Source organism: Rhinolophus hipposideros (genome assembly GCF_964194185.1).
Source record: "Rhinolophus hipposideros genome assembly, chromosome: 7".
Taxonomy (NCBI): domain Eukaryota; kingdom Metazoa; phylum Chordata; class Mammalia; order Chiroptera; family Rhinolophidae; genus Rhinolophus; species Rhinolophus hipposideros.
The window spans coordinates 51,948,944-51,968,013 of record NC_138053.1 but is presented as its reverse complement, the minus strand read 5'-3'; the positions used below and the strand labels follow the sequence as shown (position 1 = coordinate 51,968,013).

Sequence of the window (19,070 nt, the reverse complement as noted above, 5' to 3'; positions counted from 1 at the left end):
AGTTCAGGCTCTATTCTTCCATAGCCATGGAAACCATGCAACCTCTCTGTGTCTCTGTTTTCTTGTCCATAAAATGATGCTTAGGGGGCTTTCAGTTCAGTTATTCTCTACCTGGACACTACGACTCCCACTTTTGTTTCTGAGAACAGAAACACTGCATTTATTTCTGTTCTGATTCCTTTTTTAAAAAAATGTGATGGTGGACTGTAACCATTTCCTTTTCAGATACAGAAGTCTCCTTTGCAATAAAGTGTAGTTCCTGCTCCTGTTCAGTGTCTCTCTTTTTCTGAGACAGGGAAAGAGAAAATCTTGACACCCCAAGGGCTCCCAGGACTTGGGAAAAGCCTTGAATCATTTCTTTCTTGTCATTTCTTCATGTCTCACTTCTGGTGATACACATTGGTCACGTATTCTGGTAAATATGTTAAAATGATCAATAACATGATAGTTTTGGGAACTCACCAAATTTTCAAAGGTGAATGGAAGGTTAAAGTTTCATGCCAAGATTTTTACTCAGGCATACTTTTTTAAAAATCTTGTTCGAACCTCTTGATATAAATAATCTGTTATTATTATAAAAGCAAAGTTGCATTTTTTTTCCCAAACACTTTCATGTTCATTTCAATTTATGAAAAGGAGAGAGCTGGGCCTTAGAAAACAATCATTTTTTTAAAAAACAATATTGCTTTAAAAATTGTTTTACCATATCTAGTAGTTTTCCAGTGTCATCTTTTATTTTACATTAAAGTAAAAAGAAACATTTTTGCTTTATGAAAAAAACATTTTTCACTAGATAGCCTCAGTTTTTGTTTTTAATATCCTTGCAAGCATAGTCAGATGGCAAAATAAGCTGGCACATTGCCTTGTATTTATTTGAGTCACTCTCCAATGTCAAACCTTAAGAAAAAATAGCCCAGAATTCTGCAGACAAGTTTCTTTTCTGACATTCTGAGAAGTGATCGGTGAATAGTACTGTTACCCAGTGACTGCAGACTGAAATCCCAAAGATTAATTTCAGCACTTGCAAGAAAGCAGGAGCATTTGCTTTTACAATTTCTTAGTGTTAAGTTCTCCATAGAAACATAATGATTGGACAAAGCCTTGAAATCTCCCCAGAGCCTTCAGAGAAGGGCTAACCAGCTAGAACATGAACCTAGAACTACTCTTTTGCAGATCACCTGCTTATGCTTTAACCTTCACTTTCTGCCATTAACGGGTATTTATTTACTTATTATAATCTCTGATATCTATGCAAGTGTTGCTGGCATCAACTTGTTTGTATTAAAACGCCTTTTTATCACTCTCACTGACGTCAATGCCATTGAAATTCTACTTCTTTCTTCTGTCACAGCCCCTTCACCATGTGTCAGCACCACCAAGTGTTTCACCCTAATCCATCCTATAACCTGCTGCAAGATTTACTTTCCCTAAACTCTCTTGTATCATGCAGCATCCACGTCCAAAACCTTTAAGAGCTCTCAAAGTCCTCTTAGCCTGTTATTCAGTGTCCTCCATGATCTGATACCAGTTTCGAAGCTTCTATTCTCTCCCACCCTCGTACCTCACCCTATTGTCCCTTGTCCTTGCCTGTCTTCTAGGAGTGAACATTCTCATCCAATTCTTATCCATTTTTCAAGGTCCACTTTGAGCCACACTTCCAAGTTCTATCACCTTCCTTGACCATTCTAGTTTCCAGTGATTGTTTTCCCCACCTCTAAAAAAATAGACTATACACTTCTTTGTGCTTTAAATCACACACATACTGAAAACTGATTTTCGCAAGTCGGGCTTACTGGATAGTACTTATTATATGGAATCAAAGAGAAGGATTGAACTTTAGATATTATCCAATTCAGCATCTCCTGAAACACAGGAAATTCTCCTTGAACGTGTCTTCCTCTGGGCGAACCCTGACTAACAGGGTGCTGTGCCTCAAAATGTGGCTGTTTTACCTTTGTGTTGCTCTTATGATTAGAGACAACTGCTCTTTCAGGGGGGAAAACCAAAAAAAACAAAAATCCTTTTTCATCCCATTCCAACCAGGTGAGAAGCTAAAGCCTCCAGAAAAAGACTAAAAAAGAAAAAAATAGAAAATGAAAAAGGGGGGAGAAGAGGGGGAGAAAAATCTTGTTCTCCATCTGAATGAGATTTTCCTGAGTCCAGCTGAAATCTCGTGCCTGTTTTCTAACAGAACTACTCTAAGCACGGTCCGCAGATCTGCAGCCTCAGAATCCCCGGACAGCTTGTTAGAAATGCAAATTCATGGTCCCCAGACCAACTGAACTGGGAACTCTGAGGGTGGGGCCCCAGAATCGGAGTTTCAACCAGTTTGAGGACTACATCTCCCATATGAAACGGAAAACAGCTGGCTCCTCTCTGTGTCTTTGCATACTTAAAAATGGTTAGTGTCACTATGCCACCTTTCCCTCAACTAAATCTCTTATAATTCTATTTCAGTTATTTTATTTTGCCAGCCATCTGGTCGCCCACACATTCCGCCTTTGACAACCAGGTGAGGATCCTGGTATACGAGAGACCCACATTCCGTCAGATCTTATCTCTCCGAGGCATAAAGAGAAAAACAGCTCCAGGTGACCGCATGGAAACCCCCCCCCCCTTTTAAAACAGCCACATGTGGTTTAATTTCCTTAAAAGCTTAGCCGGAAAAGGGTTTTGTGTGTGCGACCCCAGCAGGGCTGGGCGATAGCTCTGTACCGCGGGTGGGGGGTGGGGTGCGAAGGTGAGCCGAGGATGACTCGTTACTTGTTTGTGTTTTGAATGGTTGCTTGGGCAGTGTTTATCTCGCTCCTCCAGCAAACACGCATGCACACGCTCTCAGTTTCTTGTCATGAGAGGGGGACCTTGTATTTTGCAGCCAAGGGGGCACAGAGGCAACTTTCGATGCGGCAAAAACGCTCAGTCTCCCCAGAGGAAAAGGAACCGCGCTGTCCGTCCTTTTGTAACGGAGCCACGTCCCAGGGCGACTGGGGCTGCCAGTGTCTTCTGCGGTTTTTCTTGCTCTCGCCCGCGTAGATTCACTTCCACCCTCTAAGTGCTCCACGAGTGACACATCAGGCGGGCGGCCTCAGCCCCTAGGCTGCCAGCTGTGCGCAGGCCCCAGCTGCAGGGTATTCCGGCGGGGCGACCCGCTCAGCCCCTTCCTTCCACCCGCGGGCCGGGCCGGGCCGGGCGGGGGCGGGTCCCCACGGTCCCCGCGCTGCTCCTCGCGCGCGGTAGGGGTCGCTGCTCCGCGGCGCGCTCCGAGCGCGGTGGATAACGGGGACGCACTGGAGGAGAAAGGAAACCTGCGGAGGGAGGTGGCAGCGGCGGCCGGGAGGGAGCGAGGGAGGAGAGTTCACTTCTGCTCCAGTGTCAGCGCGCGGCGGCTGCAGCGGGCGCTGGCGAGGGAGCAGCAAGGGAGCCGGGCGCCCATCTCGGGGCGGCCAGAGGAGGGCAGCGAGAGGCCGGATACCAGCGCGCCGGTGGGGGCGCGGAGCCGGCGAGCCTGGCCAGCGAGGGAAGCCGCGGGGGGCGCGCCCCGGGCGGGCCCCCAGACCCCCGCAGGATGCCCCACGAGGAGCTGCCGTCCCTGCAGAGACCGCGCTATGGCTGTAAGTGCTCCGGGCGCTCAGGCCGCCGCCACCCTTGGCTCCCCCCCACCCCCCCGACCCCGAAACGCGTTGGAGAAGCCGAGGGAGCCGGGTGCGCGCCTCGGAGGGGACGGGAAGGGCAGCGGCTGTGTGGCCGCAAAGTTGCGAGTTGGAATTGCAAAGGGTAGTGAGCGGCGTCCCCACACATTCCTAATCCCTAGCAGGCAGTTCCGACTCTCTACCCGGCCAACGCCACCGCCGCCCTGGGTCTGCGTGCTGGGACAGACCAGGTTAGGGGTTCAGGGGTATCAGGTGAGGAGCCCGCGGAGCTGCAGGCCGCTGCCGGCGTGGGCCAGGGGGTGGCGTAAGGGACCGGATTCTTCCAACTCAGAAGGTGAAGTTTTGTTTGCTGTAGCTACAGGTGGGCGCAGCGAGTTGTGTGCCCGCGCACTCCGCTAGTGGCAAAGTCGGGTTTCCTGGAAGGGCAGGCATCTCCTTCTACCCCGCTCCCGCGGAATTCACGAGCCGAAAAAGCCAGTTTGTGCCCCACAGATATGAATCCTTTCCTGATGCCGCCGAAGGGGACCCCTCAGGCCCCAGGCTCTCTCCTCCCCGTGCCCCTTTGACACTGCCAGGGAGTGTAATGTGCCAGGACTGTGCCGCGCCCGGGAGAGGACTGCAGCGGGGAAGAGAGCCCGCGTGACTGGAACGAGACGGTGTCGATTACCCAGCCAGGGGCTGCCCTCCGAAAGAGGTTGCTTTACAGGCGGATCTGGAGTGGATGGAGCCAGATTAGCACCAACCACGTGGCTACGTGTGCAGAGTTCAGAGTCTTGACTAAACATGTGCCAGGAAGTATTTCCTCTAAAACAAACAGAAAGTTGGCGCTCTCTCTCTTTAGGGTTGGCCCGGTTAGTGAGCCATAGCCAAGGACCACAGGTTAATCTTTTGCCCAGTCTGGCCTTGGTGGCAAAGGTATCAAGTTTGGATTAAGGTGATACCTACTGCAGGGTTGTTTTTTTGTGGTTCTGGCTGATTGGGAGGGCCACAGGCTTGCCTAATAAAAAAGGGGGAGTAGTCTATGTGTGCAAGTTTACCTTCCCCTTCCTCCCCACCAGTCTTGGAATAGAGTGTCAGAGATGGGAAGTTCGATTTCCAAAGTGACTCTGTTGGTGTCAGGCGGTGAGGAGGAAGCCTGGGGGAGGAGTCAGCCGCAGCCTCTGGACTTTAGGGAAATGCATTCATGGGTTAGCCAAGCCCCAGCTCATTGCAGCTTTAGTTTGCACTTTGGGAAACCACACAGACAGCCTTGCTCCTTGAGTGCAAGGAGGCACACTGTGCTCATCCAGTGTGTGTGGTATCACCCTCAGGTTGGTGAAAGTCCTCTATATATGTGACAAGTTCCCAGAACAGAGAGAGTAGTGTCCTTGTGCCAAATTATAAGATGATGAAGTCTGGGAAATAGACACATATACACAAAAAGTAGTTTTTGATATCACATTTTAAACTAGGGTCTGCTCTGTGTGTCATCTGAGGAGCCGTCCAGTGTGGGCGCGAAGCTGCAAGGAGTGTAGTGCATTAATGCAGCGTGTGTGCACTGGGACGTTGGTTCATTTCCTTTCACTATACCTGTGGCTTTGGCAGCAGTCCAGGAGGTTCAGAGCCTGCAAGCATGAAGAGCGCGGTCACTTACTTTGGAAATCACCGTCCAACTCTTCTCATTGAGTCTGGTATCATGTGCCACCTTGTTGGACTCACCTATTTACCCCCAGTGCATGAAGTGCTGGCGTTCTTTGGTCACTTAATGTAGTAAAAAAATAGGAAAATATGTGCCAGTTTCCAGACTTTGTTAAGGAAAATGTTAAGTTTTCAATGCAAACGTCTGTAATATCCTTAAAGTGAACATTTCTATAATATTGATACCAGATTCATGAATGGTGTATGTTCACAGTTTATTTTTAAAATGATATCTAGTGGAATATACCTTCGTGTGAATAAGTACTACCTAAGATTGACTACCCATGCAAAAGGGGATGGTGTGATGTATTAGAATATATAATTTTTGGTTCTTCTTGGCTTTCTGGACCTTAACACAAGACTCACTAGCTCTGAGCTCTTCTCAGGAAGGCGGGGGAAGGATGTTGCAGGATTGTCCTTACTGCATTGCATGACTGCTTTTACTTGTTTGTGGGTTTGGTAAGTACAGGTTCAATAAAACCTCAAACTACACCAAACAGGCTTTCCCCCCACATTTAAAAATAAGCAAAGTCCCGATACACTCCCTATTTACATTGTTGTAATTTCAGTTCCAGTGCGGTATATTCTGAGTAAAAGATATTTGAGACTGGGTTTTAAAAACCACTTTTTGGTAGTTTGAATTAAGTTGTTATACTTGTTTTAAGTCTGGTCTTCTGCCATCTCTCCCCCTCCCCTTAAAATGTCACTTAATTCAGTATTTCTTGTACAGAGTAAATGAACTCAGCTTGGGGCTGTTAATGGTATCTGTCCTCTCCACCAGGCTGAGTGTAAAATACTACAGAGTAAGTTGTACTTGAGGGATTTCTCAATGAGTTCTCCCTGAAGGCACCCTTCTCAGATTTCTGACATGAGAGGTTGCTGAAGTCTTCCTGATTTGCACACTGGAGCACTGAATTAAAATTAAATAGACCACTTTCTATTTACTCCGTGCTTTCTTGTGGCCACTTCCTCCTGCAACCTGTGAAGTTATTTGGTGTGATGTTACTACAGAACATAGTTAAAATATCAGCTCATGAGTGCAGTTCTGCAGGGAAGAAATAGAAAAAGGGACAGGTGGGAACTGCTATACTAATTTAGACATAACCAGAATAGTATATAATATTATAACCAGAATCTCTATCAAAAACCAAATTTAAGCTACACTCATGCTTTAGTATGTATGATTCACAAATAACTTTTCTGCTGTTGTAATGAACTATGACGTATGTTTCAAAGTAATTTTGAAAACATATTGTCACCATGATCTGTGAAAAATATCATTCCAGTTACCTGACAGTTAAAAAGATCAGTAAGAGCAAAAGAGGGGCTTTGTGACTACTAGACTTAGCACTGATAATTTAATCAACATTTACCAGTAAGTGCCTATTGTGGGTCTGTAATCAACGTGCATGTAGCAACAGCTGCCGGTTTTTCTACCCTCTGGGGAACTTCTTTCCTCTCATGAGAAACATTGTAAACCTAATAGTGATCAATGTTTCACTGTTGGTTTTTTTCAAAAAATGCAACATAGGCAGTGGGTGGTGCCCCAGCGCTGTGTGTGTGTGTGTGTGTGTGTGTGTGTGTGTGTGTGTGTGTGTGTGTGTTGTGGAGGAAGGTTCTGGCTGATGTTATAAGCTTTTGAACAGTGCTCTTCTGGCTCTTGCCTCAGTGGCGGGATTTTTAAATCACCTGGTAACTGAAATATTGGAGTAGGCAACATAACTAAACCTCTTGCCCCTTTCCCAGTATCCACCTGAGATGAAGACATTTACGTTCTGAACCAGTTAAACTAGGGTATATAAAACAGGATGGAACACATCTGGGTTTAGCTCAGCTGGGCTCTAACATTCTAGCAGTGTTTTCATTTGAACTGCAGAAGGTTCAAGCTCTGTGCAGTGTTGCCATGTGATGCCTTCTTTAGCGGACAAAAGTCAAGTCACTCCTTCATATGCTAATGTTTCAGTGGAGCATTTGACAAGGATCTTGAAGGTCAACAGCTAAAGTGTTATTTTAGTATGCTTTTAACTTTAATTACACATGTTGGTAGTCAAAATGACTTGTTTGGTAGGGTTTAAGCTTGTAATACAGAGTTTGTTTTAGAATTTAGTAGTATGTAGGATGTTAGCTAACCCCTTTGCTGTTGCCCCACACTGTCTCACTTGCACAAGCTTTTTAACAGCTCATTGTATTTAAAAGGTTACTATACAAACATATCTAACACACCAAGTCTTCATGGTAACCAAAAGAGAAAGGCCCCTCAACTTCTGATTTGATAGTCAGGTAAGTCCTCTAGGGTAGGTAGGCAGTTCCGCATGGGGTGTGGAATTAAGGTTTATGAACTAAGAGCTGAGTGCTGTTCCTACTGTCATCAAACAGTAGTGCTGTTCAAACCTGAAGCCTTTCTCAACCGGCTATGGCCAGTTTACCTCCCCTGAATCAATGGTAGGGGTTTCACCCTTCTTCATGTTTCAGGTGTTTGTTACGATTTTATCAAACTGCAGAAACCTGTAGCCCTTTGGATACTGTGTTCTTAAAAGTAGATGTATGGTGTTCTTTAAAGTTGATTTTGCTTTATTTACCCCACCTCCCCCCCCCAGGAAAAGCGTAGGCTTTTTATAGAGTACATCTAGACTTCATCAAAAATTTTACGAATACACTTCCCATCTCACTGTGAGGCACTGAAATGAAAGGCTTTTCATTAACGTAGTGGCGTGCTCCACTGATTCCAAATAGGATAATTTGTAAAACACACTTTAAGCCATATTCTGGCCATGTCTTAACCTCTGGGGTTGAGAGATCAGGCAGAAGATTGTAATGGATTGACTGACCAGTGAGCCAATACTTTTTCACTTTACTGTTTTATTCTATTTTTCTCCATTCAGAGGCAGAACCGTGTCCGTGAAATGACAAAAGCTTTGGAGTTGAGTAGATATGGGCTTGAATTCTGACTTGCCACTGGCTGCCATTGTAGCCTTGGGGGTTTCTTCTGTACTTTGAAAGCTGGTGTTTTATATTCCTATAGAAGTGGCTGATGTGGTTCCTGGCACACAGTACTAACAAATTGTAGTTATTTCAATTAATTGAGCACCTAATATGTAGAATGTATTGTGGACAAAGGAAAATTGACTAAGATGGTTACGGCTTTTAAGAGAATCTGGAAGATAAAGAATAATGTTTATTAATGCACTTCAAAGATCTGTGGGAGACATGAGAATGATTGACGGATTTGGGCAATGAGAAGGCATCATGAAGATTGTAAATTTGAACATGACCTTGAAGGAAGATCAGAGGGGCATAAAAAGGCATTTCAGTGTATTTGCTGTGTGGGTAGTGGGGTGGGGTTGAAGCTTAAGGTGTATGGATTGATGCTGTAGAAGGGAGATGCAGCTGGAAGGCAACTGACCATGGAATCCTTTATTTGTAGGCAACTAAGGGCAATTAGAGTTGTCTTGCGCAGAGTAGCTTGATTCAGTCTCTCATGAAGTAAATTTTTTAAAACCTTTTCATTAGACTTTCATTGGTGAGTGGCCCAGTGAAGTGGGGAATAGTGGGATGGTTAGGTGCGGTTGGAGTGCAGGTGCTGGAAACTTGCAGGAGGGTGGGGTGAGGTTTGGGGGGAGTGCATTGGGGACCCTCTCTCTGTCTCTCTCTCTCCGCTGCTCAGGCCTCTTCACCATGGTTCTAGGTTTGGGAAGTGTTTTGAATGGGCTGGTTTGTCAGATAGTTTTGCTCAGGATAGGTCAGAAGTTACTGAATAATGATTATGCTTTTGGAACTCATGGCATTCAACAAATACCAAGAGGTAGGCGTGGACCCTCGCTGGAACCTTACAGACTCCAGCCAGGGAGACGGACAACTAACTCTAAACTATCCCAGAAGGTAAATTCTCTGAGAACAGGTATGAAAAAAATGTGTAGTTATAGCAAGGCAAGGAACTTGACAACTAAATTCTCTAGGGATAGGGTTTCTCTCCCCTCTTTTTTCCCCTCATTCTCTCCATTACCTGTGGCAATTTTTACTTCTCAGATTTCACTGGAGATGTCGTGCCCTCAAATGACAAACATCCTAGTTTTGTTGAAAAATGGCTACTGCCACATTTTTTAGCTCATTAACAGACCCTCAGATTTGACGAAACGCTAACTGCACTCTCCTTTAATTTTATAATCATGGGTTATGTATGGCCCTCCTTGCTAATATCAGCCTAAAAGGAGCTGACCGCTGTTTCTCCAGGCAGTGCATTGGTTTTCAAGGAGCACTTTCTGGAGCAGCACCAGCAGCAAAGCATCTGTCACCTGAGAACTTGCTGGAAAGGTGAATTCCCCTATCCCACCTGACCTTCCGAATCAGAAACTTTGGAGGTGGGGCCCAGCAACAAGCGTTTTAGGTGATTCTGAAGCACTGCTGTAGCACGAGGGTGAAAAGACACTTCTGTGTGGTGACCCTCAGCACAGTGCTTGCAGGTTTTTGTCAAGTAAGGGTAAGCACTTGAGCATGTTGCCGAATGCTTTATTTACAGTATTCGTTGTGTTTTTGATTTGAGCACACACCATGTACAAATTCAGGCATTGACCTCTATATAGGCTTGTGTTTATTTCATAGGATTTATTTTGTGTGGCTTTAAGGTGAGGTTGCTTTTCTCCCTTCTGGGAAACAAATGTAATTTGGAAGATCAAGTCCAAAATCTCCCCTGACTAGGGATTAAGGGAGGTCAGCTCCCTGAGGACTTCTAGGTGGACACTGTGCTATGAGGAGCCCCTGGGAAGGCTGAGTGAGCTGGAGAACGTGTTTGTGTAAAAGGGAGACCCCAAGCCTGGCAATTCTGGGCTCTATGCCTTGCAGGGGTGCCTGGACAATAAGGTTGAGTGATGTTCTCTTTCTCCATCATTTTTTCCTCAGGGACCATTTCAAGTGTGTTTCAGTTGTTCACTTAGTCATTCACAATTTTTAGAACAGTTGAATTTGTTAGCAGAAATATTATTTGATATGTATAAGTGTACCCAGGTACCCAGGTCACCCCCACATTGCAGGGAAAGTATAGCTCTTTTTGTTTTGTTATTGATTAAAGATAGAGAATATTCCTATGATATTTTTACTTGGGATCCTCAAATATGATGACTTTTTATTATTTTCCTTCAGTACTACTAAATCTCTGAAGACATTTTTATGTCATTTCTTTAAAAACTAAGGGAGATTCATTCCTGATAATTTTGTCTCAATTCTCATATTTTACTGCCAATGTGAATTCAGTCTTAAGTAATGTTAATGAATTTCCTTAGCTATCTCCATATAAAAAGACTTAATTGGCATGTGATTGAAACAACATATATTTCAAATTAAGTAATGTTTAATTCAGTAAGTAGCTGGTAGCCTGGTACCCTGGCACCTAGAAGACAATAAATATTTGCTGTTATTACAGGTTTTCCTTAAAGTGTCTGTACTGTACTGTGTGTTGTTTGTCTAAATGAGGAACTTGTTTCTGTTTGTCAAATTAAAGATAATCTCAACAGCTTTTCAAGTGCCAGGCAAATATTTAATGTAGAGTTTAGATTTAACTTTCACTCTCTGTGGAACCTAGGCAAGTTATTTTGATTTCTCTGGACCTCAGTTTCCCCACCTGTAAAATGCAGATGTGAAAGTGCATGCTCAGAGGGTTGAATGATTTAATGCATGGAAACATTACTGTTCAGAATTTGCGTCCCTAGCGTCAGGGCTCGAATGATGGTGGTGGTGATGGTGATATCCCCTCATCCCCACAGCCTTTTGCCTGTCTCCCCACCTCCTTCCCCCTTTCTCACTTTAACAGAAAGTGGATTTAAAATCCTGGCCCCATACTCTTCTTGAAAGCATATACTCATCGGAAAATTCTTTAGTTATCTATATGGAAATGGAATCCATCTTCATTAATTTGGATGGAAATCAAGTTAGTCCTCGTTTATATATATTTAAAATATGCTAATGTGTCTGTTGCTGACTGTTTCCAAATAAAGTTGGACAGGGGTTGTGTTTCTGCACTGAATTTTTTTGTCATTGTGGAAATGATCACAGAGCTGTCACTAGCATGCCCGAGTGAGGAACTGTCACTCTGCAGTTCCTAAGTGTCCTGTTGTCTCATTCAGGGCTAAGTTGACCATTGCTGCTGCTGCTGGTTTGAAAGCCCGCGTTGGTCCATGATGCTGTCAAGATGGGAAGGAGTTACCTGAAATAAGTATTAATCTTTCCGCCTGGTTCAGAGTTTGACTTGACTATCAGGGTCAACCAGCCTTCTGGTCAACCTGGTGCTGTGGGGGACCGGGGTGGTTAGAAGGGAGGTAAGAAAGAGGAGGAGGAAGTCCACTGAGTTCATCTCACATCCCTCAGGCCTTGCTGCCTATAGAAAGTTAGTGAAGATTTAGGTTCATGAGCTCAGTGAAGCACAACTTACAGGAATAATGGGAATGTTGGAACCATTAGAAATAGAGACTCTGGGCTGCTTTTCATGTGCCCCTTTCAGATTACTCGTTCATTCTGCCTCCCTCCCTTTTCTACCAGTTTTTTTTTTTTTTTATTCTGGCACGTTTCATATGAATATTTCCTATCAACCTCTGTACGTCTCACTTCCTCCAAAAGGGAGCTTTGCGATCAGCCAGATTTGGTGGATTTCTACCTGGGTCCTTGGGGACGCTGTTACTTTCAAGTTCTTTGCCTCAGCCCTGGACTGAGTAATCAGGCTTTGCAGGTTTGGGGTGGGGACCCGGCAAGATGTCAGGGATACAGTCAGCATCAAGGAGTATGAGTTCTCCATTCACCCACCCCCTACCCTTGTACCCCTCAGTAAGGTGGCTTCCCAGAGTCTTGCTCATATTGAACTCTCAGGAAGTTTGTCTGAGAAATGGGCGTTACATAGCTAAGACACACGTGTTGTCACTTTCATTCTGTATCTACTAATGAGTTTTATTTTCCAAAAGAAAATAATACTCATTTAAACATACATGCACATGTACAGAGACACACACACACACTTTATCTCTCCATGAAAACCAGGGTCACACGAGTCCTTTCCTTGTTTAGACACTGATTGTGGTGACAGTCTCAGAGCTTTCTTCCTCAGTTTTCCAGTACTACCGTGTTTCCCCGAAAATAAGACCGAGCCCGATCATCAGCTCTAATGCGTCTCATGGAGCAAAAATTAATATAAGACCCGGTCTTATTTTACTATAATATAAGACCCAATATAATATTATAATATAATTAATATAATATAATATAATATAAAATATATACTGGGTCTTATATTAATTTTTGCTACAAAAGACGCATTAAAGCTGATGGTCCGGCTAGGTCTGATTTTTGGGGAAATACGGTATAATACTTGGTATTGTCAGTTTGAATTAGTCAATGGTTTGGAGGCTTGTGCTTGCATGTTCCTCTACAACATATACTCTGGCTAGAACTTTTCACATTCGATTAGGTAAACTTTGAGAATGAAATGGAACTTTTAATGGGCATCTATGTAGTAGTTTTGAAATCTCTGAAAATGTTTGATCTAGTAAGTAGGACAAAGAAGATTTAGCAACCAAACAGGGAAGTTACACTTAACCTGTGTACCCATGAATATCTCTAAAAGGTTATGCAAACGTCTTTTCAGAATCTGCCTTTGGGTAGGAAGACCGAGGGCAAGGGTGGGAATGCTACTTGAAATTGTTTCCGTCATGTATTACCTTTCAAAAAAATAAAGCAAGTATGTTTTGAAAAATATCGTACAACATTAATTACTCTGAGAAATACATGGGTAAAATGGAATAACAATAAACTCCATGAAGGTTGGAACTTTGTCATTTGGTCACTGCTATATCTCCAGTGTCTGGCACATAAGTCAGTCAGCGTGTCACCAGTGGTTCTTTCTAGGTCATGAGATAATGGGTGAATTACACAGGACTTTTTCTCTTCTCTAAATTTGCTGCAGTGAATATATTTCTATAGTTAGAAAAGTTACAATAGTTACCCTTAGCTGCTCAAGATGTAAAGTTCTCATTACTTACAAACTGTGCCTTGAGAAAATTAATGTCTGAAAAACAGGTCTGTTATTGTTGGAAGGAGATATTATTTTCCAGGTGTGTGTGTGTGTGTGTGTGTGTGTGTGTGAGAGAGAGAGAGAGAGAGAGAGAGAGAGAGAGAGAGAGAGAGACAGACAGACAGACAGACAGACAGACAGACAGACAGAGACAGAGAGATATTGAGATGGAAAGACTGCAGTGTTGAGAGGTACAGGTCGTTAAGCTGTATAGAAGTGATGGGAGGTTGAATTGAAAATGTACGAATCTACAAAATGGAGTTAGCAATAGTGACGAGAAAAAAAAAAGTCCAGGTGGGCAGTAGCTATTCAATGTTTTTAAAATTTGTGAAGGGAAAGTATAGGGAGCTCATCTGTAAAAGGCAATAATGAATCAAGAAGTAGTGTCCACGTGAAATAGATTGCTGACATGAAAGTAGAGGATTATTCTCTTGACTCAAAAGAACCCTTAAGAGCCTGTAAAGACACAGAGAACTCATGATTGTGCTTTCATTCAACAGGAGGTTCTAGATGCTGTGTGTGAGAGAGAATTTACACGGGTTTACAGGCCAAATGCCTTCAGGGTCAAGTGTGATCAGAGCCTTATATAAAAATGTTATGGAGCTTGAGAGTGTCCCTCCACTAGAGACTGGGTTTGCTCCTTAGTCACTCAGATTGGGAGGAAAAATTTGTGAATAGTGCACAAAACAAGATTAGGTTGTGGGCTCACTGGTCCCTTAGAAGCTGCCATTGTCCCCTGCATTATGTTGTAAAACTTAGGGAGCTGTGATGGAAGTATTGTCACCCAAGAGCAATGACAGACATGAAACACTGTGATGGCAAGTTCAGCATGTAGCATCTGAAGGCTTAGGTTGAGGTGCCACTTTGTGACATTGGGTATGACTTCTCTGAGCTTCCGTCTACATCTGAAAAAATGAGTTTATTTTTATCTTGAAAGGGGTGTGAGGTACCAAAGATTGCTCTGAAAACTGTTCAAGTGTGTGTGGTGTGTGTGTTTGTGTGGTGGGGTGGGGTGGGGGTGTAATTTTGCCACTTATTTGAATAACCCTTTGGTGTAGTCTTACTAGTGTTGAAAAGGGTTTATCCCTTAGTCGTCTACTTCAAAGGCAGTGCTGCTTAAGTTTTTGTGACATACGCTGTTTTTGAACCCATGTTTGAAATGAAACTTTTTACTTCCTCCCCAGCTTGAAAGGCAAAATTTTGGGTTTTGGTAGCGAAATATGTTTGATATATCAATTTTCTAAATTCTGATATATAATCTTTGGTCAGATCCTTTCTTGTCCATCACAGCATTTCTTTTACTAGGAAGTGTAAATACTGAAAACATAAGTGAATAATAGGATCCTTAAAATTGAAAAGACTTTTTCAAGAGTGCTATTTTTGAGACCCGAGCTGTAGGTGAATGTGTCATGAAGGGAAACTACTTTGTGAGACAGGGGAAATCTGTTTTTTTAAATAATAGGGGGTCAGGTAAGGTGGGGATGAAGCTTGGGAGGGTATTTTTGTCTCCTAGTCTTTTGATAGATAGAACTCATTTCTTTATAAAGTTGAGGTGTTGTGACTTATTCTTACATAAAAGAGGGAGGCAGGGCAGCTGGGGTCATTTGGGCCTTGAGATTTCCCAGGGCTGCTGAGTGTTGACAGAAGGCCAAACTTCTGTTTTAATTGCACATCTTTGACTATTATCCACACCACCATAAAGTCACATCTTGGTTTAGAGCTCATCTAGTTCGCAGTTGTCAACCTGGCTATCCATTCGAATCTCCAGGGGAGGGTCACAAAGAAGACACTGATTCCTTGGATTACATCCCCCAGATGTTCTATGCATTTGTTTTCAGGTAGAGCTCTGGCATAGGCATTTATTGTTTTGTTTTTCCATTTATTAAATATTTTTTTCTACCTCAAAGAACAATACAGTGGGACCCGGGTTTTCGAATGTAATCCGTTCCTGAAGACCGTTCGAGTTCTGAAATGTTCGAAAAACCAAGGCGCGGTTTCCCTATAGAAAATAATGCAAAGTGGATTAATCCATTCCAGACCTTTAAAATCAACCCCTAAAACTGCAAATTTAGCATGGATTTTACTATCTAATGATATCATAGATCCATAAAATTTACAGCGTTCGTAAACCGAAATGTATGGCAATGGAGACATTCGAAAACCGAGGTACCACTGTATCGTGAATATCCATTCCTTTCACTTAGCTTCACCAACTCTTAGCATCTTGCCGCACGATTCCATGCGCAGACTTTGTGACAGCTCAACCCTTGAACACTTCAGCACCCATCTCACATGCCGACAACGAGGATATTCTCTGCCCCAACCAACCATGGCCTCAGTACTGTGTGTTCAAGTCCACGGTCCAACATAAACGCTACACTAAGAGTTTCCCCAACTGTACTTGGTAGCCATTGTTTTGGATACTGAGTCCAGTCAAGCTCCTCACACTGCCTTTTACCGTCCTGCCCCTTCAGTCTGTCCCAGTCTGTCCCAGTTCTCCTGCATCCCTGTCAATCCCGTGATAGTGAATCCTCTGAGGAGTCCAGCCCTGTTTCCTGGTGTGAATGTCTCATGAGCGACCCTGTTTCCTTCTGGTGCACCATATCAGGGGGCCACCATGTCCATTTTCCCAGTACTGGGGATGAATAGATACTTTTTAAAAAAATCCCTAGGAGATTTAATGTACAGCCAAGGTTTGGTATCTATTGAATTAATCAAAATCCTTCACTCTGTGTATGTGTGTTTATGGTCATAAAATACACAACATAAAAATTACCATTTTAACTGTTGTTAAGTGTACAGTTCTATGGCATTAAGTACACAACAGTTTGCGTTGTTGTGCAATGATGTTGTGCATCACCACCATCCATCTCCAGAACTTTTTCATCTTCTCAAACTGAAATCCATAACTCATTAAACAGTAACTCCCACTTCCCCCTTCCCCAGCCCCTGGCAACCACCCTCTTACTTTCTGTTTCTGTGATTTTGACTACTATAACCATATAAGTGGAATCATATAGTATCTGTCTTCTTGTGACTGAGTTTATTTTACTTAGTGTTATGTCCTCAAGGTTCACCCAAGTTATATATAGCAGGTGTCAAAAGTTCCATTCTTTTTAAGACTGAATAACATTCCATTTACGTATATAGCACATTTTGTTTATTCATCTGTCAGTGGACCTTGAGGTGCTTCTACCTTTTAGCTATTGTGAATAACACTGCTGTGAACACTGGTACACAGATACATATGTGAGTCCGTCTCTACTTTCACTTCTTTGGGGTATATACTCAGAAATGGGATTGCTGGAGCACATAGTAATTCCATGTTTAATTTTATGAGGAACTGCCATGCATCTCTCCCTTTTCAATTGAGTACACTGAAGCAGCCTCAGAAGGATGAAGTATCTTTGAGTTCTAGGAAGAACTCAGAATGCAGGCCTCTGGGCTCCTGCTCAGATTACCTCCCCAGGGGCACGTGTGGATCCATTCTTCTTCATAAGGGATAAATATCAAGGGTATAAAATCTAGCTGTGGCAAGATTTACTTTGCAACCTCAAGGGTTATGCAGCACAAGGGTTAGCCTGTAGTATTTCATTTATAGTATGCATAGCTTTTTAAAGAGTTTAGTATTGGGTTGATAATGTAAGTAGTATTAGCACACAGACAACATGTTAGCTTTGGTCTCTATAAATGGTACAAAGGGAGGTAACAGGTTGCCTCTTTGGGTTATGTGGGATTTTAACAATAGAATATTGTTTTAGTTGATTAACCTGACTCCTTTAAATACTAGCTGAGTGACTAAAGTCTTAACTTCCCTGATTTGTGTTGTTCAACTGTAAAATGGGGATACTCATAGTTATCAGAATTAAATGAATTAATCTACGTAAAGTCCTTGGTGCCTGGTACAGAGAAGGCACTCATTCAGTGCAAGTTATTAATATATTTCCCATCAATTTCAAAGATATTATTATTTAGATAATCCCAGTTATCCTAGGAAATATTATTTAGGATGCTGCTATTTTTAAATGGCTTAGTACTCTTTTAATTACTCTTTTGCTGGACTTGGCATCTCTATATTGGCTGTCTTGTGATTGGGAGGCTGAAGCTCCTAGTTTGTGGTTTCTTTTTTTTTTTTAAGGAAGGTACAGCTCATAGTGGCCCATGTGGGGATCGAACCAGCAACCTTGGTATTATTAGCACCTTGCTCTAACCAACTGAGCTAACCAGCCACCCTTAGATTGTCAATTCTTAATGATTGATGATTCTTACCCAGAGGGACAGGTGACTGGAGCATAACAGAGCCAGGGCTCTAGAACAACTGTGGACTGAAAGGAAGGCAAAACTATTACTATGGGTGAGCGTTGGTCATTTTTATATACTGCTGGGGCCATGAGGTCCAGATTAAGAAAGTGTATTTGGGGGATTTCGGCTTCATTGTGCCAGGCTAAGGTGGATCCAGGACTAATAAGCAGCCTGCTGTTTTGGAAGGCTGACCATTCTTCCACTCTCTGGTTGGAAATGAGCTGAGAATTATAACAGTCTAACAGTGTAATCAAGTTGTTGTCTCTTAATGATTAGTTTGGAAGTGTGCTAAGTATAGTTTGTGGAGTTTCCAGGATTATTTAACAAGAGAAAATGTTGGCTCTGCAGAATAGCCTAGTAAATATTGGAACTCAGACAGTCCCACGTCAGTAGAAGATCCCGTCCTTCACCTGGTTTCAGGCCTGTCTCTGGTTGCTTGTACAGCCCTGGGAGAGACTCCCACAGTACGTTATACCGGGGAGGATGGGACAGGACCACCATAGGTGGATGTTGTACACACAGTTCTAAGAAGAGGGGCCTGGTTTCTGTTTTTTCCAGTCAGTTTAACCTGTAATGATGCTGATGATAAATACATACAGTGTTTCTATGTGCCAGGCACTGTTCTAAGCACTTCATATGAACCGCTTGATTTAATCCTCATAACAACCCTCTGAGGTTAGTAATATTACCCCCATTTTATAGGTGAGAAAACTGAGGTACAGAAAGGTTAACTTGCCCAAGGTCCCACAGCTACTGTGTTTACCCAAAAATAAGAGCTGGACAATCAGCTCTAATGCATCTTTTGGAGCAAAAATTAACATAAGGCCTAGTCTTATTTTACTATACCATATAATATTACAGTAAATCTAATCTAATCTAATACCAGGTCTTACATTAATTTTTGCTCCAAAAGACACATTAGAGCTGATTGTCCGGCCAGGTCTTATTTTTGGGGAAACACAGTAATAAGTGGCAGAATCAAAATTTGAACCCAGGCAGTGTGACTCCAGGCTTTGAGCCTCCATATCTGTTAGATACCAATGAAAACATCAGTTTTTGGTACTTGGGACTTTGTCTTCTAGGTAAAGCATTTAGCTATTGTGTCAGTTTCTTGTGTGTAGCGAATTAACCTAAACTGTGTGGCTTTAGTACAAGTTTATTCTCGCACAGTTCTGGAGGTGAGAAGCTCAAAGTCAAGGTGTTGACTGGGCCGTGTTCCCTCTGAAGGCTCTGCTAAAGTATCCTTTTTGGCCACTTCCTAGCTCCTGGTGGTTGCTGGCAGTCTAGAGTTCCTTGGCTTTTAGATGCATCACTCCAATCTCTTCCTCTGTAGTTACATGGTGTTGTCCTTAGATGTATGTTTTTCCTTCTTGTAAGACACCAGACATTGA

The 19,070-nt window shown here is 43.1% G+C and overlaps 1 protein-coding gene across 2 annotated transcripts in view; it reads left to right on the top strand.

Annotated features, from left to right (window-relative positions):
• Positions 1 to 3,277: 3,277 nt before the first annotated feature.
• IQGAP2 (IQ motif containing GTPase activating protein 2) overlaps positions 3,278 to 19,070 on the top strand; it is a 266,105-nt gene continuing 250,312 nt past the window's right edge. For both annotated transcript variants that reach the window (XM_081053199.1, XM_081053197.1), the window contains exon 1: positions 3,278 to 3,611. In XM_081053199.1, the coding sequence (XP_080909325.1) occupies positions 3,566 to 3,611 (46 nt within the window). In that variant the 5' untranslated portion in view covers positions 3,278 to 3,565. The remainder of the gene's footprint in view (positions 3,612 to 19,070) is intronic.